The sequence below is a fragment of the Vanellus vanellus genome (genome assembly GCF_965231255.1).
Source record: "Vanellus vanellus genome assembly, chromosome: 22".
NCBI lineage: Eukaryota > Metazoa > Chordata > Aves > Charadriiformes > Charadriidae > Vanellus > Vanellus vanellus.
In genome coordinates, this window is record NC_138927.1 from 5,977,696 (window position 1) to 5,998,869 (window position 21,174).

At 47.8% G+C, this 21,174-nt stretch overlaps 3 protein-coding genes across 4 annotated transcripts; 1 reads left to right on the forward strand and 2 right to left on the reverse strand.

Annotated features, from left to right (window-relative positions):
• Positions 1 to 10,287: 10,287 nt before the first annotated feature.
• Positions 10,288 to 11,611, reverse strand: ZBTB8B (zinc finger and BTB domain containing 8B). Its single transcript, XM_082494292.1, has 2 exons — positions 11,605 to 11,611; positions 10,288 to 11,392 (listed from the first exon to the last, which is right to left on the reverse strand). The coding sequence occupies exon 2, from the start codon at positions 11,371 to 11,373 to the stop codon at positions 10,375 to 10,377; it is 999 nt and encodes a 332-aa protein (XP_082350418.1). The 5' UTR covers positions 11,374 to 11,392; positions 11,605 to 11,611; the 3' UTR covers positions 10,288 to 10,374.
• A 75-nt stretch (positions 11,612 to 11,686) lies between these two features.
• Positions 11,687 to 19,334, forward strand: BSDC1 (BSD domain containing 1). Of its 2 annotated transcripts, XM_082494312.1 has the most exons (11): positions 11,687 to 11,706; positions 11,810 to 11,870; positions 12,518 to 12,634; positions 13,239 to 13,409; positions 13,524 to 13,578; positions 13,983 to 14,098; positions 14,477 to 14,545; positions 14,755 to 14,836; positions 15,028 to 15,567; positions 16,618 to 16,721; positions 17,300 to 19,334. In XM_082494312.1, exons 1-11 carry the CDS (start codon positions 11,696 to 11,698, stop codon positions 17,330 to 17,332), a joined length of 1,359 nt encoding a protein of 452 aa, XP_082350438.1. In that variant the 5' UTR covers positions 11,687 to 11,695; the 3' UTR covers positions 17,333 to 19,334. The 2 variants fall into 2 exon arrangements, with proteins under 2 accessions (XP_082350438.1, XP_082350439.1); XM_082494313.1 differs by lacking the exon at positions 14,477 to 14,545.
• Positions 19,335 to 19,689: 355 nt separating this feature from the next.
• On the reverse strand, positions 19,690 to 20,877 carry TSSK3 (testis specific serine kinase 3; the record flags this gene model as incomplete). The annotated part of the gene is made up of 2 exons (XM_082494348.1): positions 19,690 to 20,351; positions 20,733 to 20,877. 2 exons carry the CDS (start codon positions 20,875 to 20,877, stop codon positions 19,690 to 19,692), a joined length of 807 nt encoding a protein of 268 aa, XP_082350474.1.
• Positions 20,878 to 21,174: the final 297 nt, after the last annotated feature.

Here is a 21,174-nt window from a genome sequence, read left to right on the forward strand (position 1 = left end):
TCCACCCAGCTTCCCTTAACACCTAAAATTGTGGCATATTTGCATACAGCTCATCTATGTTGGTGACTTGGACCTTGATCTAAACATTCATTGTCCCCGAATCATTAGCAAGCTCTTTGACAACCTTTCATCTCCCATGATCGCCCTGCACACCTTCTTTCCTTCTCCCACAGAGAGAATTCTTTACACCAAGTATAATAACAACCCCATGGCCCTTGGAGCCAAGGAGACAAGAGCCGGGGTGAGTGCTTCAGTGCCCAACATCTTTCATGTAAAAAATGAAAAAAATGTATACTTACTGTGAGATTAGTATTTTTTTAATGTTTTCCGTTCTTTAACTATAAAAGAACCAGACTACATACAACAATATAAATGTATATAGTACATACACAATTTAACATACAGTAAAGACAAATTCAGTAAAGCACCACTGTAGAAAAAAAACTTATAAAAAACACTTAAAGATTTGATCCCCGCCCCTTAAAAGGGGTAAATTGCCTATATGGTGGTGATGCACATTAGTTCTCAACTTTGCTTTAATTTGATTTTCTCTCTTCCACCCTGATACACACTGTCACTGACATCTCAGCATCACGATATCTACGCTTGCAGATTCAGCAGCTTGCAGTAAAACATCAGTGCAACTTCTCTATTACTGATCTGCTGAAAATGCCCAGTTATTAAATCTAGAAGGGTCTGCTGGGTTCGCACTGCTCCCCGGGTTGTACTCTGAACTGGCTGTGAATGCTGCCAAGCTATCTTTTGTAAAATACTGTGAAGACTCATGGTTCAGAACTTTACACAATCTTTTTCCCACATAGAATTATTGATCCCAAACACCGGTGGAAGCAGAGCATGGGGTATCAGTCCCTTCTTTCACTCCCTAGCACCCCTCTTTCTCATCAAAATAACCTCCTTAACATTGGATACTGTTTCTTCTTGGGTTTTTTTTTTGTTTTTTTTTTTTTTTTTAAGTACCCTTATTTTGCTTGTACTGAAGCACTTTTTAAAAAAAGTAATAATCTGCTATGTTTAAAAGCTCAGTAAGCAACAAAGAAGAGTTAAAACAGTAAAAAATGTAAAATAAGATGGACGTTCATAGAAAGCCAAGGTAACTGAATTTCACATACCTCCGATTCAGATGGTACAAATGAAAATGTTATTGTACCAATTAGTATTTTAGGACTATTTACTCTTGATTGAACTATTCCACTGATCTGTCTGGAGATGCTGGCAACATTGGCACACTGGCTTTCAAAAGTGAAAAAGAAAATCTTCCTGTCCTGCCTCAACAAATATACAGCATCTTGTTTGATAACACACTGCTATTATTTCACCTGGACAGATCCTGCAATGGGCTTGGAGATTTATGAAGGTCCTTGAACCTACCCATAAATCCATCTGCATGATGGTATCTAAAATAAGTAGGTTCTAAAATCAGGGCATCTCCCCAAAGTGTGAACTCTTGTTTCATTTTGTGAGTATTCTAGTTTTCAGTTTCATACTGGAGGAGAAAAGAATCCTCCAAGTCTCCAAAGACTGAGATATTCAATATTTTTCCTGATCTAGAAATAGCTGTTATAGCTACCAATAGCTGTTATTTACCAACAAAAGATGTCCATCTTGTATTAGAAACACAAACAACTACAAGAAGAAAACAATTTCAAAGCAAACTTCCTATTTTTATTTGAGTAATACACACTGATTTGGGTCAGAGCTCACCTACCTTAGTTATTAACAACCAAACAAGGCAGAATTTGAAAAATCAGTAGCAAGTCAGTGGCTCCAAAATTAAATTTGGGTTCATGTAATTCCCCTCCAATCCAAAAAGAAGCCAGCGGCTAAACATAAGCAGCTAAAATAAGCCTTGCTGCTGAAGAACTTTAAGAATTTCTAAGAGCTGACTTGGTTTCTAATTCTGCAAAACTGTCGATGTATGTTTAAATTTTACCTTTGTAACTGGTCTCGTGATCAATGGGACCGATTGTGTGTGTCTAAGCCTTCACAGGACTCAGCTGGTTATGCTAAAAGCATGTAAGAATGTAGAGAGTCATATATTTTCGCAGTTAAAATATTTTGCATCTCAATTGGCAGTCCAAAGTTTAAAGTCTAGTGTATTGCCTTTGGATGGTTGGGGATGGCATTCAAAGTTGCTGTGTACAGCACACTGTTTTCAGAGGGATTTGGTGTATATGTGTGTGTGTGTTTGTTTTGATTTTTGGTTGAGTGGTGTTTGTTGTTTTCTTTTTTATATACTAGTATTCAGACACTTGCCTATAACCATTTAATAAACCCCCCAAAAGTTGTTATATTCACTGGTTGTGTTTTACTCAAAGTGCTCCACTGACCTACCTGGCAGAGATGATGACACCCTAGCTGTAACTCCAGACCTGAAAGCAGCTCTGTGTGGGCAGGCATGTACATACATGTATAAATGGAGCTGCTGGCAAGATTTTAGCAATTTCATGCCCTTTATATTCTCATATGTTACTAATATTTCTAGACATTTAGAAAATCTAAATTTCAAACAATCCAACACAGAGCAAAAACCAGGCTGTCTTCAGTTATTTGGTTGACATGTTAACAGTGGCCTTTAGGAAAAGAAATGTGATTTTTATGTGCATGCTAAAGGCTACTGTTAAGTTAGATCCAAAAATCTTAAATACTAACAAAAATGCTTTAATGATTAAAAAAAACACAATAAACAAGTTTTGAAATATGAATAACTCCCTGGCACTTCTGAAACAAGTATAAACATGTATAAAACTAAAGGTCCCAATAAAATAAAAGTGAACAGATTTTGCTGTTCTATGAAAACAGTGAAAAGAAAGGTGTTATTACATTTTTCATTGATCCAGGTTATTCTAAATCAACAGGTAAATACAAGTTTTAAATATCATAGTCTGTAAAAGCAGGTTTTAAAAAGTCTTTTTGTGAAATATCCAATGTAATTCAAAATTATCTAGAAAGAATATTTGAGAGTCCTTTCCCCACCCCCAATATGCATTTTATTGTAGGCATTTGACAGCATTTTCTTCCAGCCAGGATCAGTGACTGCTTCCCAGTTGCACAGATTCTTCTCACCCAGCATGAAAAACAAAAACCTTTAAAAAGAGTTTTAAAACTTAAGATGATTATAAAACTACAAAAACTGGTAAGGAAGCAAAGCCAGGGTCAATAATATAAAAGATTTTCTAAAAAACCCACCAGCTGGCTGGGTTTTAAATTGGCAGCGTCCTTTTAATCCTTTCCTACCAAGAATCTTGCTTGCAAAGTGTCTGTTGCTGGAAATGGATATATTAATTTTTAATTCCCAGAAACTGAAATGTGAGCCTTAATCTAGACGATCTCAGGTTTACTCAGTCAACTTCTGAAGAGTAAAAAATAAAAATAAAAAATCAAAGCAACCCTCTCAGAGAGTTTTATTTTCTAGACAATCAAAAAGCTCCAGAATGCTCCAAGATCCACAAATATAGTTAAGTCACTTGTACAAATAAGGTTCAGTTTATAAGAATTTGTCATTTAAACTAGACTAAAGGACTTCCGTTATGAAACTGCCTTACAAAACATCAGTAAATTAAATAACCACATTTGGAAGATTTACAAGGTCTTGCACCAAGAGGTTAAATGCACTACGAATACCAGTGCAGCATGTATTCCTTTAGTGAAATACAGTGCAATTATGTGCAAAAGTACGTTAAAACGTATACTCCTAAACAAAGTCAATTATGTAGCGCTAAAACTTTAAGATATGTAGTCTGCATGGCCTTTAAAAAACTTTGAGAAACAGATTAGATTGGAAATAACTTTCCCAAAAACATTATTTTTGAGTCTTCATTAAGCACCATATGAATTTTTTAAAACAGCTACATCATTTTCTCAAAGCTTGTAGAGGCTGGATCTACAGTGGAAGATTTCAGGAAAAACATCCAAAAACTAAGTGGAAAGCACAGCAAACAGATTTACATGAACATGGGGTCACAAGAATGTGGATAAACTACATCCTCTTCTAAATACAAAAGTTGAAGGACTCCACTGAAAACAAAGCAGCACAATATGACAGCTTAACAGGAAACATCGATTTTGGTGGTCACTTTCAATGTGGAATGGGAATGGCATCCCCCCCACCCGCACCCCTTACCCAGTGTTACACAGACCTTAACACAGCTCCATTCTCTAGGCACAAGACACACACGAACAATCTCTAAGACCAAAGAAAGCAGGTTGAAGTATAATTGCTGAAGGTCTCTGCAGTCATTCCTGCAGTTCTTATTACATACAGACTTTTGCAAGAGGTTCGTTTTCCCCACTCTGAATGGCTTTGCAGTCTCAGAGTTAGCTAGCCTGCACCTCGGCACCGCTCAGCCGTGTCAGAACCTAAATCTTCTGACATTTTAGTTGAGGCGCACTAGCCAGAATCATGCTCAGCTGATATTCCATGTCTAGTGGCCTCTACCAATATTTACAATGAGGTGGCATCTTCACGCTAGAATGACCAGAGATCGGGATGCCTGCTCACTAAATATCACTTTGGATCTCTGTTTACATTCTTATCCCACTTCCATTAGTGAGTTAGTCTCCCAACAGACATCGATATCATGACTTTTTTTTGGCTGTTCTCATATGCAGAAGATAAGCAAATAAAAAAAAAAATACCCTCTGATGTTGGATGGACTCAACAAAAATAGAGCAATAGTCCAACGGACTAGCCCCAGTAGGCTGGAGGTGGCATTCTCAAATGTGCCTGCAAGATTTACAAGCCCACGTTTTGCTCAGATTTTCAAAAGACCCAAAACCACAGCAGGATTTTCAAAGGAGCTCAGCTCCAAATCTGGCATCTACGTGAGTTGTCTCTTTGATGGTCTTAATTTAGGTAACTAAAACTGAAGTTTGTAAATATCTTGTCCCACTGATGATGTGTGTCACTATGATACTGTTCAGCTATCGGCAACTCACATTTACAGATGACCTGGAATAGGGACCACTGAAAGCTTATGCAACTTAAGTTACAGAAAATAAAAGTAGTAAGTGATGCCACTGTCTTCTTGCCAAGGTGGCACTCATCAAGAACTTAGACCAGACTATTGCAAAACTCGTCTCTTTCCCTTCTGTTGTTTTCATGAATCACTAGTGAAGTGGCTTGTTTAAGGAGCAGCTTGTTTCTCCTTTCCTCATCCTACTTGATCTGGCAACGAATTCTTAACTGCCTTTGTGACATCAGAATCACCTCTCGCACGTAAATTGCGACATCACTACAGACTACAGTTGCACTGTAGGGTGAAGCAGATAGAGAAGCTGAATTGGTCTTTTTCAGTATGTAAAATAAAAGCACGAAGTATGAAAAAAAAACCAACCCTGGTTAAATCAGGGGGCTCTTTGTTTTTTAGGTTCCACCTAATGTTTGCCAAGTGTAAAGTCTTTCTTTACCTCAAGAATCACTGTCTCACTAAGTGGGAGGAACTGCTCGTTCTCTGTCAGCCGCATCTGCCTACAGGCTTCTCATCTAGCACTCGCTCCAGCTAAGACTCATACACAATTTGCCTTTTCATGAAACACTTATGAACAACAGTAAAGAAGCATTAACAGTCTTATTTCACAGTACATTTCAGTTTTGTCTCTTCATTAGGAAACAGTAGGTTACCCATAAGCAAACTGGCTTTCTGTTGGTGCTGCATTTTCTTCTAACGCTTCCCAGCTTGATTTTTGATAGCTTATATCAACTTGGTACTGGAAAGGTAAAAAAAATCTCACCTCCTTTGAAAGCCAACCTTCATCTATCCCAGCAAAGAAACATGAGGTCCACACTGAAGTTTAAAAAACAAAACCAGTACTTGGATAAATTCACACGACAACATAAAACCATAAGAAGGATCACCAAAGACTAAAAGAAAATATCTTAAAAGAGAAAGAAAAGGAATCGCATACAAAGAGGCTAGTAAAAATTTCTGAGATTTCCTACCCAACTGCTTCAAAAAGGGTATTCAGAGCTCTTTGATATGCATAGTTCAGCTGTTTATATTTAACTGCTCCTCAGCTACATCAGCTTTGAATCTGGCTATTTCACCTACCAGAATCGGAATTCCCAAGTAACCCGATTGCCAGCTTTTAACTTCTCTAAAAAGCTGAAGAGAATTGGGCAGTTCACTTAGTCTACACTGAGAGACCAGGACACTAGACACCAAAATCTGCACTTGAGTATTTCTTAAGCCAAGACTACTAATGTCTAAACGACATTAAAGACATCTGAAGATCTGTAGTCCGAGCTCTTGAGAGAGGAGATGCAGTAAAAAAAGTTGAGAAAGAAAAGCTTGTTCTCTAAATACCTGCAATTAAGGACACGTGAAATGGGCTTTTTCTTACTGTCTATGCTTTCAGCAGCAGCGATTTTTGTTATCCTGGTTTGTCTGCCCTGGTTTCCAGGTCACACCCAGTCTAACCAAAAACTTAATGTTTACAATTTAGATTATACTGTCCGAATACATTAGAATCACAACTTAGTTTAGAAAAGTCCAAGGTAATGGATGGAAACTACATTTCTTTTAATGTAATCTTCAGAGAGAAGGTGGTGCCCCTCTCAGATCAGGGATTGAGGACCATGACAGCATTATTTGAAGAAACCTGTTATCAAAACAACCCAGAGATGTTCCACCCACAAAATCAAAACTAGGAGGCAGAGACACCACTGGCAATTGCTCAAGTACAACCTCTGTGAACCCCAGACAGAAGATTCTTCACAGATTTCTGGTGCACAGCACTGAAAACTTAAAAGTATTAAAAATTCCAATTCTCCCCACTCTTCTATTAAAAAATGGAATAATAAAACCCAGCATAGTCTCACTACTTGGGCAAATACGCAGTTTTCTGTTGCAGACCGACCACCGTCAGGGAGACACTTTAAACACTCCCACTCTCCTCTCACTGCTACATAAGTGTTTCTCGGTCTGATAAACTCCTGTGGATTTCCTGCTTGTCATCACCATCGGCATCATCATCATCAGCTGGATCGTTTTCCTCTCCAGACTCCACATATATGGGCCAGTCGTTATCGGCATCACCCTTCTCTTGGCCTTCCGAGGAAGGTTCCATTAGGCTGAGGTTAATGGGCATCGAGTCCTCATGGGTAGTGGTCACGCAAGTGCAGCTGTCGCACAAGCCAAAGCGGCGTAATCCTTGAGACAGGCTACTTGTGAATGTTCTCCTGCAGCCTTTACAGATAATCGGCTTGTTTGATCGATGTACCTGAAGTTAAAAATAAAACATTATGGTAAAAAAAAAAAAGGCAATCTGCCGTCTTGCTTTAGTTCTTTCTGGGTGCTGGTTCACAGCTATTCCTAGAACAGAAAAACATCTACACTTAAGCTAAAGGGCAGGTGATCCCATCACATTTCCAGTGATAAAGATTTGGGGCTACATAAGCTCTAACAAACCATATATCAGTGGCTAAACTTACAAGAAAAGTTTATCTCATGTTGCCAACAACCATTTTGTCCAACATATTTTTAGGAAATATGATTGGGAAATGCCAAAAACTTTTAAAAATATACTGAGAGATGTAATCTTTCAAACTTACACTTAAAGCATGACTCCGAAGGTGTTCCTGCCGAGTGAACCGTTTCCCACACGTCTCACAGGGGTAGGGCCTCTCACCTGTGTGAGAGCGAATGTGCCGCTTTAGTATTCCTTTCTGTTTAGCCGTGTAGGGACAGAACGGGCATTTATGAAGCTTGATTGGCACAACTAACACATCACCTTTTGGAGAAAAAACACAATGCGTTAGATCAGGCAGTTCACCCGTGTCAGCTCTGTTGGCTTCTTTAGCCCCCTTGCTGCAAATCTGAGTCAAGATCCGTGCGCTTTCCCCTCTTTTTGTATTTGGCTTACCTGGCATTTCTGTAGGGTGTGCAATTTCAGAAGACATTCATGCAGCTGCAGATGATCAAGTCCCTAGAAAATCAGCCTGCCTATACTTACGCAGCTGTACTCTAAGGGAGTTGGCTCACAACAAAAAAACAAATTCATTTTATTTTAAGAAGCCATTTAATTAAGTGCCAAAAATTTGCTTTTAGTGCAGTGGGGTCTCTCTACTATCTCAGCCATAGAAAGTCTCCTACTTACTTTTTTTTTTTTTTAGATACCATTAGCATTCAACAGCATTAGAAACTAAAATCTTTAACACAAATTACAGGTAGAAGTAGTGCCGTGTTTCCCATATGCATTTACAACGTGCATAAATTTAGATGTGGAGAACCTATCTAAAAATATGAATGCTTGTTTCTACTGCTATTCCGTTTTGCATTCCCTTTCTATTGGAAATAACAAGATGAAGGACTCCAATACACTTGCTGATGATATTTTACTTTTCCTACAATCAGACTATATGCACACAAGTAATATATAACTTATGAAGTCAGATGCAAAAGAAGATAATTAAATTTGAAGATCACATTTTACATAAACATGGGTATTGCCAAGTTTTTCAGGATCGGCCCAAATACGAGCTTCCTTTCCAGCACGAAGGCTGAGATGTTATACTAAAAGATTAGATTTCCCTGTTTCAGGTACAGATTGAGGGAAGTGTTTGTGTATCAAGCTTTGAGCCCTTTAACAGTTCCACCAAAGCAGGTGGGGCTGTAGAACCTTCCTTGTACTAAGGCTTGTCCAACCCCATCTCAGAAAAAGGAGTGTCTGGTATTAATGTGTGGCTATCAAGTGAAATTCATCTCACCCAATTTTGGACGTTCACAAAGTATTCTTAAACCCTGCCGGGTGTTTAGAGCTCCGTTTAAAAAAAAAGAAAAGCAGTTCTTAGGCCTGCCTTGCTTCCAGGCTCTCTAGAGGTGCCCGTTTACCCTCCCATCAGCTGTGACGGGCACCGGGATGACTGGAACAGATGTGGGCAGTTGAAAGTAAGTGGCATTTATCTCATCTGTCAGCCTGAACATGTGAGCACGCCATTCTTTTATCAGGACTTTGTATTTCTCATTCCTGGTGTCTTGCAAAAATGCTAAGATAGCAGGAGCACTAAAAGCTGAGGAGAGATCCTTCCATTCTACTAAATGCTTACGACGTTCAGTTTTAGCAGAGAAACATAAATACAAGGTTTGGTTTTTTTTCCCCACTCCTATTTAAAGTATATCTACCATTAACATTTCTAGTATGTTGTCATAACACCTGATGTTCTCATCAAATTCTAGAAGCATTTCCCTTTTAATGATTCATTAACAGTCTGAAGATTTTAACAGGGGGAAAAAAGTAGGCCAAGTTTGTGTGTTAGATGCTCTTGCCTTGCTACACATCAAAAACCATAAGCATGATTTGGTGACAGTGCTCTGTTCTGATAACTTTTGTCTTTTGGTGACTGTAAGACTGGATTTGTGATTTTATCAGATTCCTCATTTTAAAGCAGTGAGAGATATTACTGGGTTTATTGGCTTTAAGATCACACGTGCATGCCTGAGCTGGAAATGACATGAATGTAAGCATGCTATCTAAAGTAGAATATTCAGTGATCTGTTGTCCACACCATTATCGCATTTGTCACAACCTGAACAGCCATGGCATTTGCAGCGCTTGTCAGAGCCGCCTCCCGTCTTCATAAGGCAGTTTGGACGAGGCAAGTTGTGTGCCAATATTACTGTGAGCAGATAAAATGCCCAAATCCTTATTGTCTGCTTCAGGAGAAACGCGTAGACATGACCTTCTTCTCCAGGTCCCTGACATTGCTGCTTGGAGACATTCCTGCCTGCGCCAGTGAGACACCCCAGCAGGCGCTGGGCTGGGGAAAGCAGCAGAACCTCAGGTGATCAGCAGCTGAAAAGCAAGTCTGCTGCTAGATGTAAAAGTTAAGTCTCATCTTTACACAACACCACAGAGTTTAAAGCTTTCAGCGCTCTTAAAGAATTTCTAGGTATCATTCACTATTGAATAAAAACGATTTCTGCCCTTCTAAAGTTCAAAGTAAGTAACAGCAAACAGACTATCATCCGGCAATCGATGAGCTCCACTGGAATAAGCTACTTCTGCTCCATCATGTTTTACCGCAGATCCCTCTTGTGGCAGTTCAACTTATCTTTTTGATTGCTCTTTCCAACACTAACATTATGAGAGGAAGATTCTTTTTAAAAATTTGCCTGCTGTTCAACAAGGTCCCAAATGAGATGATTGTTTATTAAAGCAGTACCACCAACACCAAGCTCCAGGATCTGTTGCAAAGAGACTATAAAAGCTGTTAGAAATACTTACCTCCCAAAGGCTGCACTGAATAAATGAGTACAGCTTTCTTTTGAAGTCCAGAACAATAGTTTATTTTGCTACGGCATAATATTCAGCAATATATTCCTGAACAAGAACGAGAGTAACAAAGAAGTCGCAAAACTAAGCGGTTTCCTCCTCCATTACACAGACTGCACCCCCCAGAGTCCTCTCACCTGTGTCCTCACCATACCAGTCGCTGTGAATGTCCATCATGGAACTCATGGCTACCCCTGCATCCTCTGGCCTACCCTCAAAGCCCCGGACAAAGTGATGAACCACATCATCCTTTCTCTGAGCTGAGCTGTTGCGCAACAGAGCCTCTAGGAATTGTTTCATATGATAGTTATTGCAGGCCAGGTCCATCGCCTGCCCGCCGTGCAGCCCCTCTTCCATCTGCTCGAGGGACAATGGAGCCGGGTACTGAGGCAGCCGCTCACCCACTTCTACCTCGACTTCATCCGAGTCAAACTCTACTTTGGGTTCCACCCCCTTGGGCAGCGAAGAATTAACGTCGTCCGGAGAGTCGCTGCTCACGGGGTCTCTGACCACCAGCTCCAGGGGGTGGCAGCTACTGCACTCCCCACAGGGAGGATCTCTCTGGCAATCCGAAATCCTCTCCTTTTCCTGCAGGGAAGAGACAGAGGCAGAGCACTGGCTCTTGGAGCTGTACGAGGTGCCCTCTCTCGCGGAGCCAGCGCTCCCGCTATCAGCCTGATAGAAAGCGGCTTCTCTCTCTATTTTCCTGCAAATATCTAAGGACGACCTTATGTACGTTTTGCAGAAATTGACCACGTCGGTCATCTGCAAATAGCTAGCGGCAGACATCACCTCGATAACATTCTCCCCGCAGAGATCTAGCTTCCCGGAATAAAGGAAATCTAAGATGATGGAGAAGGCCTCCGAGGTGACAATGTCCAGAGAGGCGGTGCTGTGGCGTCCGCTGTCTTGGATGTAGTGAATCAGCAGGGCTCGGAAATACCCGCTGTTGGCGAACAAAATGTTTTTGTGCGCTTTGAAGATCCTCCCCTCCACGATGATGCTGCAGTCGCAGAAGAAGTCCCTCTTGCGCTGCTCGTTCAGCTCTCCCAGCAGCTTGGTGTAGTACGACTGCATCTCCATCGTCTCCCGCCGCCGCTCGCTGCCGGGCCAAGGAGAAGGCACCGTCAGCGGGAGGGGGGAACCCGGGGACCCCCCCGCCGCCGCCGCCGCCTGCCGGGGACCCTCGGCCGCCCCCCGCCAGCCCCTCCTCACCGACCGGCAGCCGGAGGAGCCGGCAGCCGCCCCCTCCTCCCTTCCGGACAACCGGGGCGTCCCCCCGCCGCCTGCCCGCCCCTCACCTCCGCTCCCCACCTCCGCTCCCGCCCGGCCGCCCTCCCGGGAGGAGGAAGTGACGTCGGCGGGGTGAAGGGTCGGTAAATATTGGTGACGTCAGGCCGCCAAGATGGCGGAGGGGTGAGTTCGGCACCGCTGAGGGGGCGGTGGGAGAGGGGCAGGTCGCGGGGTACGGGGCCGGTGTGTGGGGCCAGCCCCGCCTGACGCGTGTGTCCCCTGGCAGGGAGGACGCGGGCTGGTGGCGGAGCTGGCTGCAGCAGAGCTACCAGGCCGTCAAGGAGAAGGTAGGAGGCGGCGGGCCGGGCCGGGCCGGGCCGGGCCGGGCCTGCGGGGCGGCCCCGGGGGGCGGCGGGCGGAGGGAGCCGCGGCCATGGCCGCGCCGTAGCGGCTTTGTCAGCAACGGCTGTGATGCCTCCTGAGCCTGGCCTTGGCCACCGCCCGAGCCGGGAAGGGGGCGTAGGGAGAGTTCGGGTGTATTTGTTATAACTTGTTATGTTGGTTATAATGTGTTGTAAGGCGGGGAGCTGCCCGGGGCTCCGGGGAGCAGTGCTGGACTCTCTCGATGTGAAGATCGCCCCCTGAGCAGGGAGGGATTGTGCTTGCAGCATTGCTTTCCGATGCGTAATTTCCTGCCTGTGGCAGCATTGCTTATGTTAATTATACACAAAACTCAAAACAAGACTTCTCCTAGCCTGCCTTTTTTCTTAAAAAAAAACCCAAAAACAACACTGTAACATGTTCTGGGCATAGCAGTTTCCCATTGTTATTCTGGTTATTACAGTCTTACCCATTGCACAAGTTGGGGTAAGGGCTCAGCTGGGTTAAAGGCTCTCGCACTTTAATCTTTGTAATGTGATACATGTTCCCAGAGTGACCATAGCTTTACTGGAGAGCAAAAAGATTATGCAATCGATCTGTCATCTTCTTACAGTCCACAGAAGCTTTGGAATTCATGAAACGGGACCTGGCTGAGTTCACTCAAGTAGTGCAGCATGACACAGCCTGCACTATTGCTGCTACGGCCAGCGTGGTCAAGGACAAGCTGGCAGTGAGTATAGGAGTGAGAGAGCTCGGATTCTTGCTGCAGAGAGCAAAGTGGGGGGTGAATAGGATGTACCTGCCTCCAAGGACCTGATCCTCTGAACAAACCCCAATGTATAACCATGAGCTTCAGGTTTCAGACTTTCTCCCCAGTACAGGTTTGGTGCCAAGTGCTGTGTGGGATTTCCTTGCTGCAGTGACGATGAACCTGTGGAAACAAGTTCCTTGTGCTTTCCCTCTCCCAGTGTGCCATGTCAGTGGGATACTGTCAGTGTCACTGTAGTATGATGTCGAATCCCTGCACAAGCTGTCAGCCTTAGCCCTGCACAGCTGCTGCTGTGGCAGTCCAACCCCCCAAACCAGCCAGTTCCCGAACCTGGCTGTGTCCTTCCCCAGCAAAGCTTAGGCTCGGTTCCCCACAAAGCTATTACAAGGCCTGTCTGCCCCACCACACCCTTCTAGCCCAGTCCTGGCCACACAATTGCCTCATTAGCACTTTTTTGAAGGCAGAGAAATCCTTCTTGCTTAAAGGAGCCTACCCAGAAGAGACTGAGACTTGTCCTGCTGCTGCAGGCGCTGTTACTTACGCTGCGCTAATTTTTCTCTTCAAGAGGACAGAAGGTTCCTCAGGTGCAACTGAAAAGGTGAGGAAAGGGCTCTCTGACTTCCTCGGTGTCATCTCGGACACATTTGCTCCCTCTCCAGATAAGACCATTGACTGCGATGTCATCACACTGATGGCAACACCCACAGGTACCACAGAGCCTTATGACAGTGCCAAGGTGAGTGCCTCGTTCCTGGAGCTTCTCTCCAGACTGCGGAGTCCCGAGCTCTGTCTTCCTGGGGCTCTGTTGCTGCCCCTCCACTGACGGCTCTGCCCTGTGTGTCTTCTCCAGGCTCGCCTCTACAGCCTCCAGTCAGACCCAGCCACCTACTGCAATGAACCTGATGGTACGGGGGGCATCTGGCAGTGCTGCCAAGCAAAGCGGGTCCTTGTGTGGGGTCTGTGGGCTGTCCTGAATTTCCTGGAGCCTTTTGCCAGTGGGCCTGCTGGCTTGGCTGTCGATGGGGTCATTGTTTATAGAGCGCAGATCTGTCTGTTGCACTGGGAACTAGCTTAGACTGAGAGTTTGCTGGGTGCCCTTAAACTGCCACTACAGCTGGAGCCATGCAGCCTTGTGCTGGCAGAGGACCCGCAACATGGGGTGGGCTTAGAGACCCATGTCTCTGTCCTTCTTTGCCCCTTTCTCACCCCAGCTGGTCTGCTCTGTAGTATCTTTTAATTGAAAACTTGACAAAATTGTTCCTGCCTTGTTTGTGCCAAGGACCGTTATCTCTGTGCTTGTCCTGTACAGGTCCTGCTGAGGTCCTTGAGGCCTGGCTCTCTCAGTTTAATCTAGAGGAGAAGAAAGGGGAGATCGCGGAGTTGCTGGCAACCAGCCCTTCCATCCGGGCTCTCTACACCAAAATGGTAAGGCCCTGCATGGCTCCTGTCATGGGCAAGTTCTGACTTGGGATGTGGTGCAGGGAAGCCACGAGCTGCTTGGGCCCTGGGGTTCGTGTTAGAAAGGGTTGTGGTAAACTGGCACATAGATATTTGGCAGCATATTGTATTCTTCCCTGTTTGTTTGTCATGGGCCTGGAACAGAAGTTTCTCTGTAGCTGTCTGATGTGTGTCTGAGCATCTGCCAGTGCATACCTGGGGCTCCGCCCCAAGTCTGTGCACCTGAAAATGCAGGTGCCTCGCGCAGGTTATGAGGGTAGCTGTGAGGCTTGGGAGGAGAGAGGAGCAAGGCAGAAACTGCAGCCCTCCCTCTGAAGTGACTCACGTTTCCCGTGTCACTCCCAGGTCCCTGTGGCTGTTTCCCATTCTGAATTTTGGCAGCGCTACTTCTATAAAGTACATCGCCTGGAGCAGGTAGGTCAGGAGGTGGGTGTCTCCCCCAGTGGGTGGGCACTCCAGCCAAGGAGCTCTCTAATGCAGACCAAAGAGACAAAAGATACTTTTCATGGAATAGTGGGGATCTGGGCTGCCTTGTCTGTGTCCCTGTTGTCACTGACACTGAAATGCCTTGGGGAGGAAAGGGCTGGGGACATGAGCAGCTGCTAATGCTGAATTCCCTGCAGGATGAAGCCCGGAGGGAGGCTCTGAAGCAGCGAGCGGAACAGAGCATTCACCAAGAGGAGCCAGGCTGGGAAGAGGATGAAGGTGCGTCAGATGGTGTGGGGGATCCGTGGGAGGGCTCGTGCAGACCTCGGCAGGTCTCAGTTAGAGAGGGTGTGGCTCCTCCTTGCTCCCACAAATTCAGCTCCCAGCCCAGCTGCGGCCAACCCTGCTGCACTGTCAGCTGCTGCTGCGCTTGCTGAAACATCTCTCGCTTCTCTTCTGCCTTCCTACAGAGGAGTTCTTGGGGATGTCACCCTTGCCTTGTGCAAACGTGAAATTGCCAGAAGCAGCAGAGAAAGAATCTGCCCCTGCAGCCCTGGAGGGAAGCCACCCCACTGCTCACAAGGGACCCTCAGTGGAAAGCTGGGCTGTCCTCCCTCCGGAGCCGGCCCCAGCAGAGGGGAGCCCCTCTGAGAGCAGTGAGAGCATCTCCCTTGTGACTCAGATTGCAAACCCTGCCTCTGTGCCTGCTGCGCAGCTACAGACTGGAGCACAACCAGCCGGGGCCGGAGACCTCTCCCAGAGGCTGCTGGAGGCCACCTCGGAAGAGCAGAGCTCTCTGCCAAAGCCCCCAGAACCTGGTCATCCTTCTGCACCTGCTCGGGAATCAGCAGCATCCTCAGAGCAACCGGCTGTTACAGAACTCAAAGAGGTGGAGAGCAAAGCCCAGGGCAGGACAGAGACTCTGAAAGAGGAAGGACCAACGGATCTACGAGTCTTTGAGCTGAACTCGGATAGTGGGAAATCCACTCCCTCCAACAACGGCAAGAAAGGTGTGTCTGCGGGGCCTGGAAACCTGCTGGGGGTGGCAGCTTTTGGAGAAAGGACTGTGATTTTGTGATGATAGAGGAGGAGAAAAGGGGTTTTGCCAAAATCACCCAGGAAGGTTAGATCCAAAGACTGTCTAACGAACTGAAAATGAATCCTTATGCTGTTGGGCAGGTTCAAGTTGGTCACATCGGATAGTGACAGTCTGCTTTTAGCAGCAGCTGGGCCGGTGCCTTCTCCTGAGCTCCGTTCCTGGTGCTTCCTCGGGAGAAGGGAGGGTGAGACTCCTCCAGAACCCTAAGGAGGGATGTGTCACAGCTCTGGCTGACACTGTGTACAAATGTTTCATTGCAGGGAATTCTGCCTTCAGCAGATCCTGCAGCAGGTCTCCCAGAATAATGGTTATGGTGGTTAGAGGTTTATAAAGCCCCTGGAAGTAACCCAAGATCCAGCAAGGTGTGACCAAATATCGTGAACTGGGTCTGTGTCGAGCAGGAGGAAATTAGAGAGGAAATCAGAAGTCTGTCAGCTGGACGGGGTAGACCTTTGGTCCCTGGCCTGTGGGGTGCCAGGGCAAGGCTGTGGTCTGTGTGGAGAATGTGATGTTTCCTTCTCTTTGCATGTAATCCTGAGGAGTGTCCCTGCTGCTCCTCTGCCCCAGGAGGTTGTTCTTTCTGTTGGGGGCTATGACAGTCCCCATATCTAGGTCCCTCCTGTCATTCCATATTTGTTGTGTTTTCTGTGTGACTGGAGCGTGATGCATCCTAGTTCTCTCAGGCCAGAGGAGAACATGTTCAGCATTCACCTCTCCCACTTGTCCTGAACCAGCCTTTGCTGTGAGGGAAGCGCAGTTCAGTCCATCTCGTCTCTGTTAGTGAGCTGACAGCCTTCTCTGGGGAACAAGGGAGGCTTTTTCTCCTGGGGCAGGCTGGAGTACATCCAAGCCTCGTGAATACCTGGGCTTTGTGGGCCTGCTTGGGCAGCTGTGTGCTTCGGCCAGAGTGTCTGGAGAGCACGTGCGGCTCTGATGGCTGTCGTGATGTTTGTGGTTACAGGCTCCAGCACGGATATCAGTGAGGACTGGGAAAAAGACTTTGATTTGGACATGACTGAAGAGGAGGTGCAGCTGGCGCTCTCGAAGGTGGAAGTGTCTGGGGAGGTGAGTCAAGGGGAGGTGCTCACTCAAATAGGCAAGAAGATTGCTCCCAGAAACCATCTGCAGCTCCTTGGGGTGATGATGCCATTGCTGGGTGCTTCCCCTGGGAGGTGGAGAGAGACTGCAGTGCCTTGGAGCAAGAGGGTGGATCCCTCGGCTTGAGCTCCGCTTCCAGCCCCTGTGCTTGAGCCGAGGCTGCGCGGCACGCTGCAGCGAGACATGGCTGCTGCTCGCCTGGAACGGCAGCGCTGCAGCAGGCAGCTGCCTGCCTAGAGTAGCTCTCAGGAGGCTTCTCAAAGGCCTGACTCGCTCTTTGAGGACACAGGCGTAGCTTGGGATCTCGCCATGAGAGTCATGGGTGTTAACTGGAGCAGAGAGAGGCTGTTTGGACATGCTTGAAGAGGGATGAGTGTGCAGGCTCCCCAGGGGCAACAGAGCAAGCAAATCCCTGTTGTGAGGGTGTGGGACTGTGAGGATATATCAGGCTTTGCGCTGACTCAGGTGCCCTGGGCAGGAGGATCTGTGGACAGATTGCTGTTGAGTTACAGAAACAAACTGAGGGATGTTACTCTTGTTTGCAGCTGGAAGATGAAGAGTGGGAAGACTGGGAATAAAGCGACTGCTTCCAGTGTGTGTCACAGGCTCATTTCCACCATCGAATGTGAATTAAATCACGGACCGGCTGTTCCTTTGTGTGTAACTGTGCTGGGGATTGCAGTTCCAGGCTGGAGGAGTTTCATTCCTGCTAAATCCTGTGGGCAACTCAAGTGACCCCTTCAGAGCTGGAGGAGGAGGAGGAAGCAGGAGTTCACTCGTACACTTAGCTGCTAGGGAGCCCATCTTCTCAGTAGGTCCTAGAGACTGGCCAAGCCAAAACTGACTGCCCCGAAAGCGTCAGGTAGAGGCAGATGCGATGCAGTGAGGGGTCCCCGGGGTGAGCTGGGCACTTGGACACCTGGCAGGATCGTTTGGTGCTGGCTTATTGTTTGCTTGTGTGTGCGCACATAATCTACAGTACAGCAGTTCAAAGGCTCTTGGATGCAAGCTGTGCCTGCTCGCTCGCTGCTCTGCGCTGCTGGCCGGGCCATCCCCAGAGAAAGCCCCCATGGCAGGGAGCGGCTGCGGGCTGGAGACGCTATAGTAGGTACTCCTTCTGCTCTTCACTCGTCGCTGCAAAGAAAGGCAGTTGGCTTGTGGCTTTGACCCAAAGCTGAGCTGTGCTGGAAGGAGCCAAACTCCCTGCCAAACCCTGAGCTTCTGCCTGGCTTTCCGTCTTGGAAGCTTTTTCTAATGGAAACTCTGGCTTCCTGCTGCAAGAGCAGCAGCTCCTCTCAGAGCCAAGACCTGCTGTTTCCCCCTTTGCAGCTGTGCTGCCTTCCTCTGCTGGGTTTTGTGTACTTCTACTTAAATTTCCCAAGCAAAATACTTGTGGCTTGCTCTTACTGGAGCTCTTCTGGGCAGACAGTGATTTGGGTCACCTTGGGAGCGGTGCCCCGTTCAGCCCTTGCGAATCCCCAGTTTGGCCCACTGACCACTTTCACCTCTGCTTTGGCACCGAGGCTCGGCCCCTTCCCTCTCCCAGCCGGGCGGGAGGCAGAAGTGCCCAAGCGTGGGTGGTACCTGTTGGCTGAGGCTGTGTCTGTCCCTCATCCGATGCCTCGTGTCCCACCCGCACCAGGACCCACGGCCACCAGGGTCACAATCCTTGCTGTGCTCACTTGAGTTCCTTCACTTCAACCCCCTGTGACTACTTGCAATGCTTCCTTTGGACCCGCAGCCTCTCTTTTCGGGGCAGTTCCCTTCTAATGGCACAAGATGCTCCTCAGTGGATGTTGCTAATTACAGTGATCCTGAAGGGACAAAGCCCTCGCTGCTGTCTCTGGCCTTTCAGGTGGTGGTTTTATACATGCTACCTTTGTCCCTCTGCCCCTTCCAGGGCTGCTTCATCAGAGCTGTGGGTTTCCTCCTGGTTTTGGATAGCGTTAACCTAGGTGCGCTTGGAAGAGTTGGGGTTTTGGTGTTTTTTTTACCCCCCTCTTCGGGGAGATTCTCAAATGCAGCTGCCTGCACAGGTGGATTGGTGGCAGCGGTGACTTTAGGCGCTTACACAAGAGCGCATCTGTCCTGCAAAGCCCACAGGGGCCAAGGACTGAACTTGGTGCACAGTGGGTCCCGCAGAGCCACTGAAATGCGCTGCAGCTTCACCCTGTCCTGGGCTCCAATTTAGCTGTGGCAGGAAAAGCTGGTGGGAGGTGACCCCCGTGGGGTGTCAGGGTGGGAGGGGGGGGCTGCTGTCCCTCAGGGTTTGGTGGTACGAGTCGCGGCTGGCTCCCTGGGCCTGCAGCAGAGCTCCAAGGGTGCAGTGCTCTCATCTGTGTCACTTCTTTTTTTCTTTCCCCCCCCCCCCCCCCCCTTCTTTAGTCAAATTAACCATTTGGTTGTCTGTGCAATATTCTCTGTTCTGAATTATTCCACATCTCCCTGATCCTTTTCTAGCTGGGGTGAAAACCAGGAACAATTCTAACAGCTGGTAGTTTTGTAACGATGACTTTCTCCAAACCTTTAAACCTTTTACAGACTTGCAGTTAACAGCAATTAAAGAAATTCTACAGAGTCTCTGCCTGTGTCGGGTGTTCTCGTTTCCTGTGCCTGTGGGATGGGGACGGCTGCCTCAAGGGTCTGTGTGTCAGAAGCTTTAAATTTCTCTTTCCTCCCTGTTTGCTTAACCAGGGAAGGTGGACCTGCACTGCCACGGGCTGCTCGGAGCCCGTGTCTGCCCCCTTCCCCACTGCTGACTTTGGCTTTGAGTGAGCCGATAAAAATACTCGAGTATGAACCAGACCTTATCTCTGCCAGCCAGAGGCCTGGCACGCCACCTGCGAGGCTGGATAGATGGGAAACGCTGTCCTCCAAATTTATCACCATTTTAGAAACAATCTGTTCTATTTGCGGGGAGCAGAGCAAGTCCTTCTCAGGGGTGAGTCAGCCACGGGTGGCTGCTGACCCTATTGATGGAGAGTCTCAGGTTTACATCTGGTTCCAGGAGCATTTTCAGGAGGTTCTGGCACTCCTTGGAGATGCCCAGGTGCCCAGGAACGGAGACACCTTTCTGCTGCTGGTGCAGCATCTTGGGGATGTCGGTGTCGTCGAAGGGCAGGCGGGCACAGAGCAGGACGTAGAGGAAGACACCCATGCTCCAGACATCGCCCTTGCGGCTGTCGTGGGGTTCGCCCTGCAGCACCTCAGGTGCCGCGTAGGCTGTGCTGCCGCAGAAGGTCCAGCTCAGCTCCCTGCGGTCCCTGGGGAGCTGCTTGGCGAAGCCAAAATCCGTCAGCTTCAAGGTGTGGCCCTGCAGCAGGGTGTTCTCGCACTTGAGGTCGCGGTGGGCCACCCCGCAGCCATGGCAGTACTGGATGGCCTCGACCAGCTGGCGGAAAAGCGCCCTGGCGTGAGGCTCGGGCAGGGGACCCTCGCGGAGCACGTGGTCAAAGATGTCCCCGTGCTCCGCCAGCTCCATCACGAGGCAGATCTTCCCTTCTGTGGACTCCAGCGTCTCGTGCACGCGGATGATGTTCTTGTGGTCCAAGCGTGTGACGATCTGGAGCTCACGGGGCAGGAATTTGTGAATAAACTCTGCCAAGAGACGAGGGAGGGTTTGCTCATGGGGACATCCCCGAGCCGCTGGCTCTGGGCACCCCTCTGGGGCGCGGCAGAGGGAGGGAGGGTCGTTTTTGGGCTGCCTGGTGCTTATGGCCAGGCACCGTTCCCGAGGGCTGCTCATCACAAAGGGATGCTGGGCTCCACCAGCACTTTGCCTTCCTCGCAGTCAGAGGGACGGCCACCTAAACACATCCTAATCCTCTGGGCCACAGTTCCGGGGCTTTTCAGCAGGACCCCCCCAGCACCCCAACCCCCCTGCTCTCAGGTGGCAAGTGTGGGAAACTAGCTGGCAATTAAAAGCCCTGGAGGAAGGACAGTGCCTTAGCCTGGAGCTCTTTTGGGGCCACCTCTTACCTTCTGGCATTTCCTTCTTATCAATTATTTTAATTGCCACTTTCTTCCCGTGCTTTTTGGAAAAAGCTTCCTTCACTTTGGAGTAGGTCCCCTCCCCAATGGTCCTGCCGAGCTCGTAGCCATTGGCAAGCAAAAACCTCTCCATGTCCTCATGCCGGCTGGGACACTTCCCTCTCTCAGATCATCCCGCAGCGACCCCGCTGCAGCATCTCAGCACCCCGGGGGGCACCCACAGCACCCCAGGGGGGCACAAAGGGACCCTTTACAGCCTGGGGGTGCTATTGTGATGCAGCCGATGCTGCGTCAGTTGGGTGGTGGGTGCGCAGCAAGGTGGGAGACAGGCAGGAACATCCTCTTGGTGAGTGGGGGCTCTCTCGGGGTGGGCACTGCTATTTATGGGGTGGTCGAGGTCCCCTCCATGTTCCCCCTGTGCTTTTGGCGT

What these genes read in the sequence shown, in the direction of transcription:
- ZBTB8B (XM_082494292.1), bottom strand. Translation starts at nt 11,373, where the DNA reads ATGGAGATGCAGTCGTACTACACCAAGCTGCTGGGAGAGCTGAACGAG.
- BSDC1 (XM_082494312.1), top strand. An exon ending in AAGTACATCGCCTGGAGCAG is followed by an intron (nt 14,546 to 14,754) that starts GTAGGTCAGGAG and finishes AATTCCCTGCAG; the next exon opens with GATGAAGCCCGGAGGGAGGC. An exon ending in AGGCTGGGAAGAGGATGAAG is followed by an intron (nt 14,837 to 15,027) that starts GTGCGTCAGATG and finishes GCCTTCCTACAG; the next exon opens with AGGAGTTCTTGGGGATGTCA.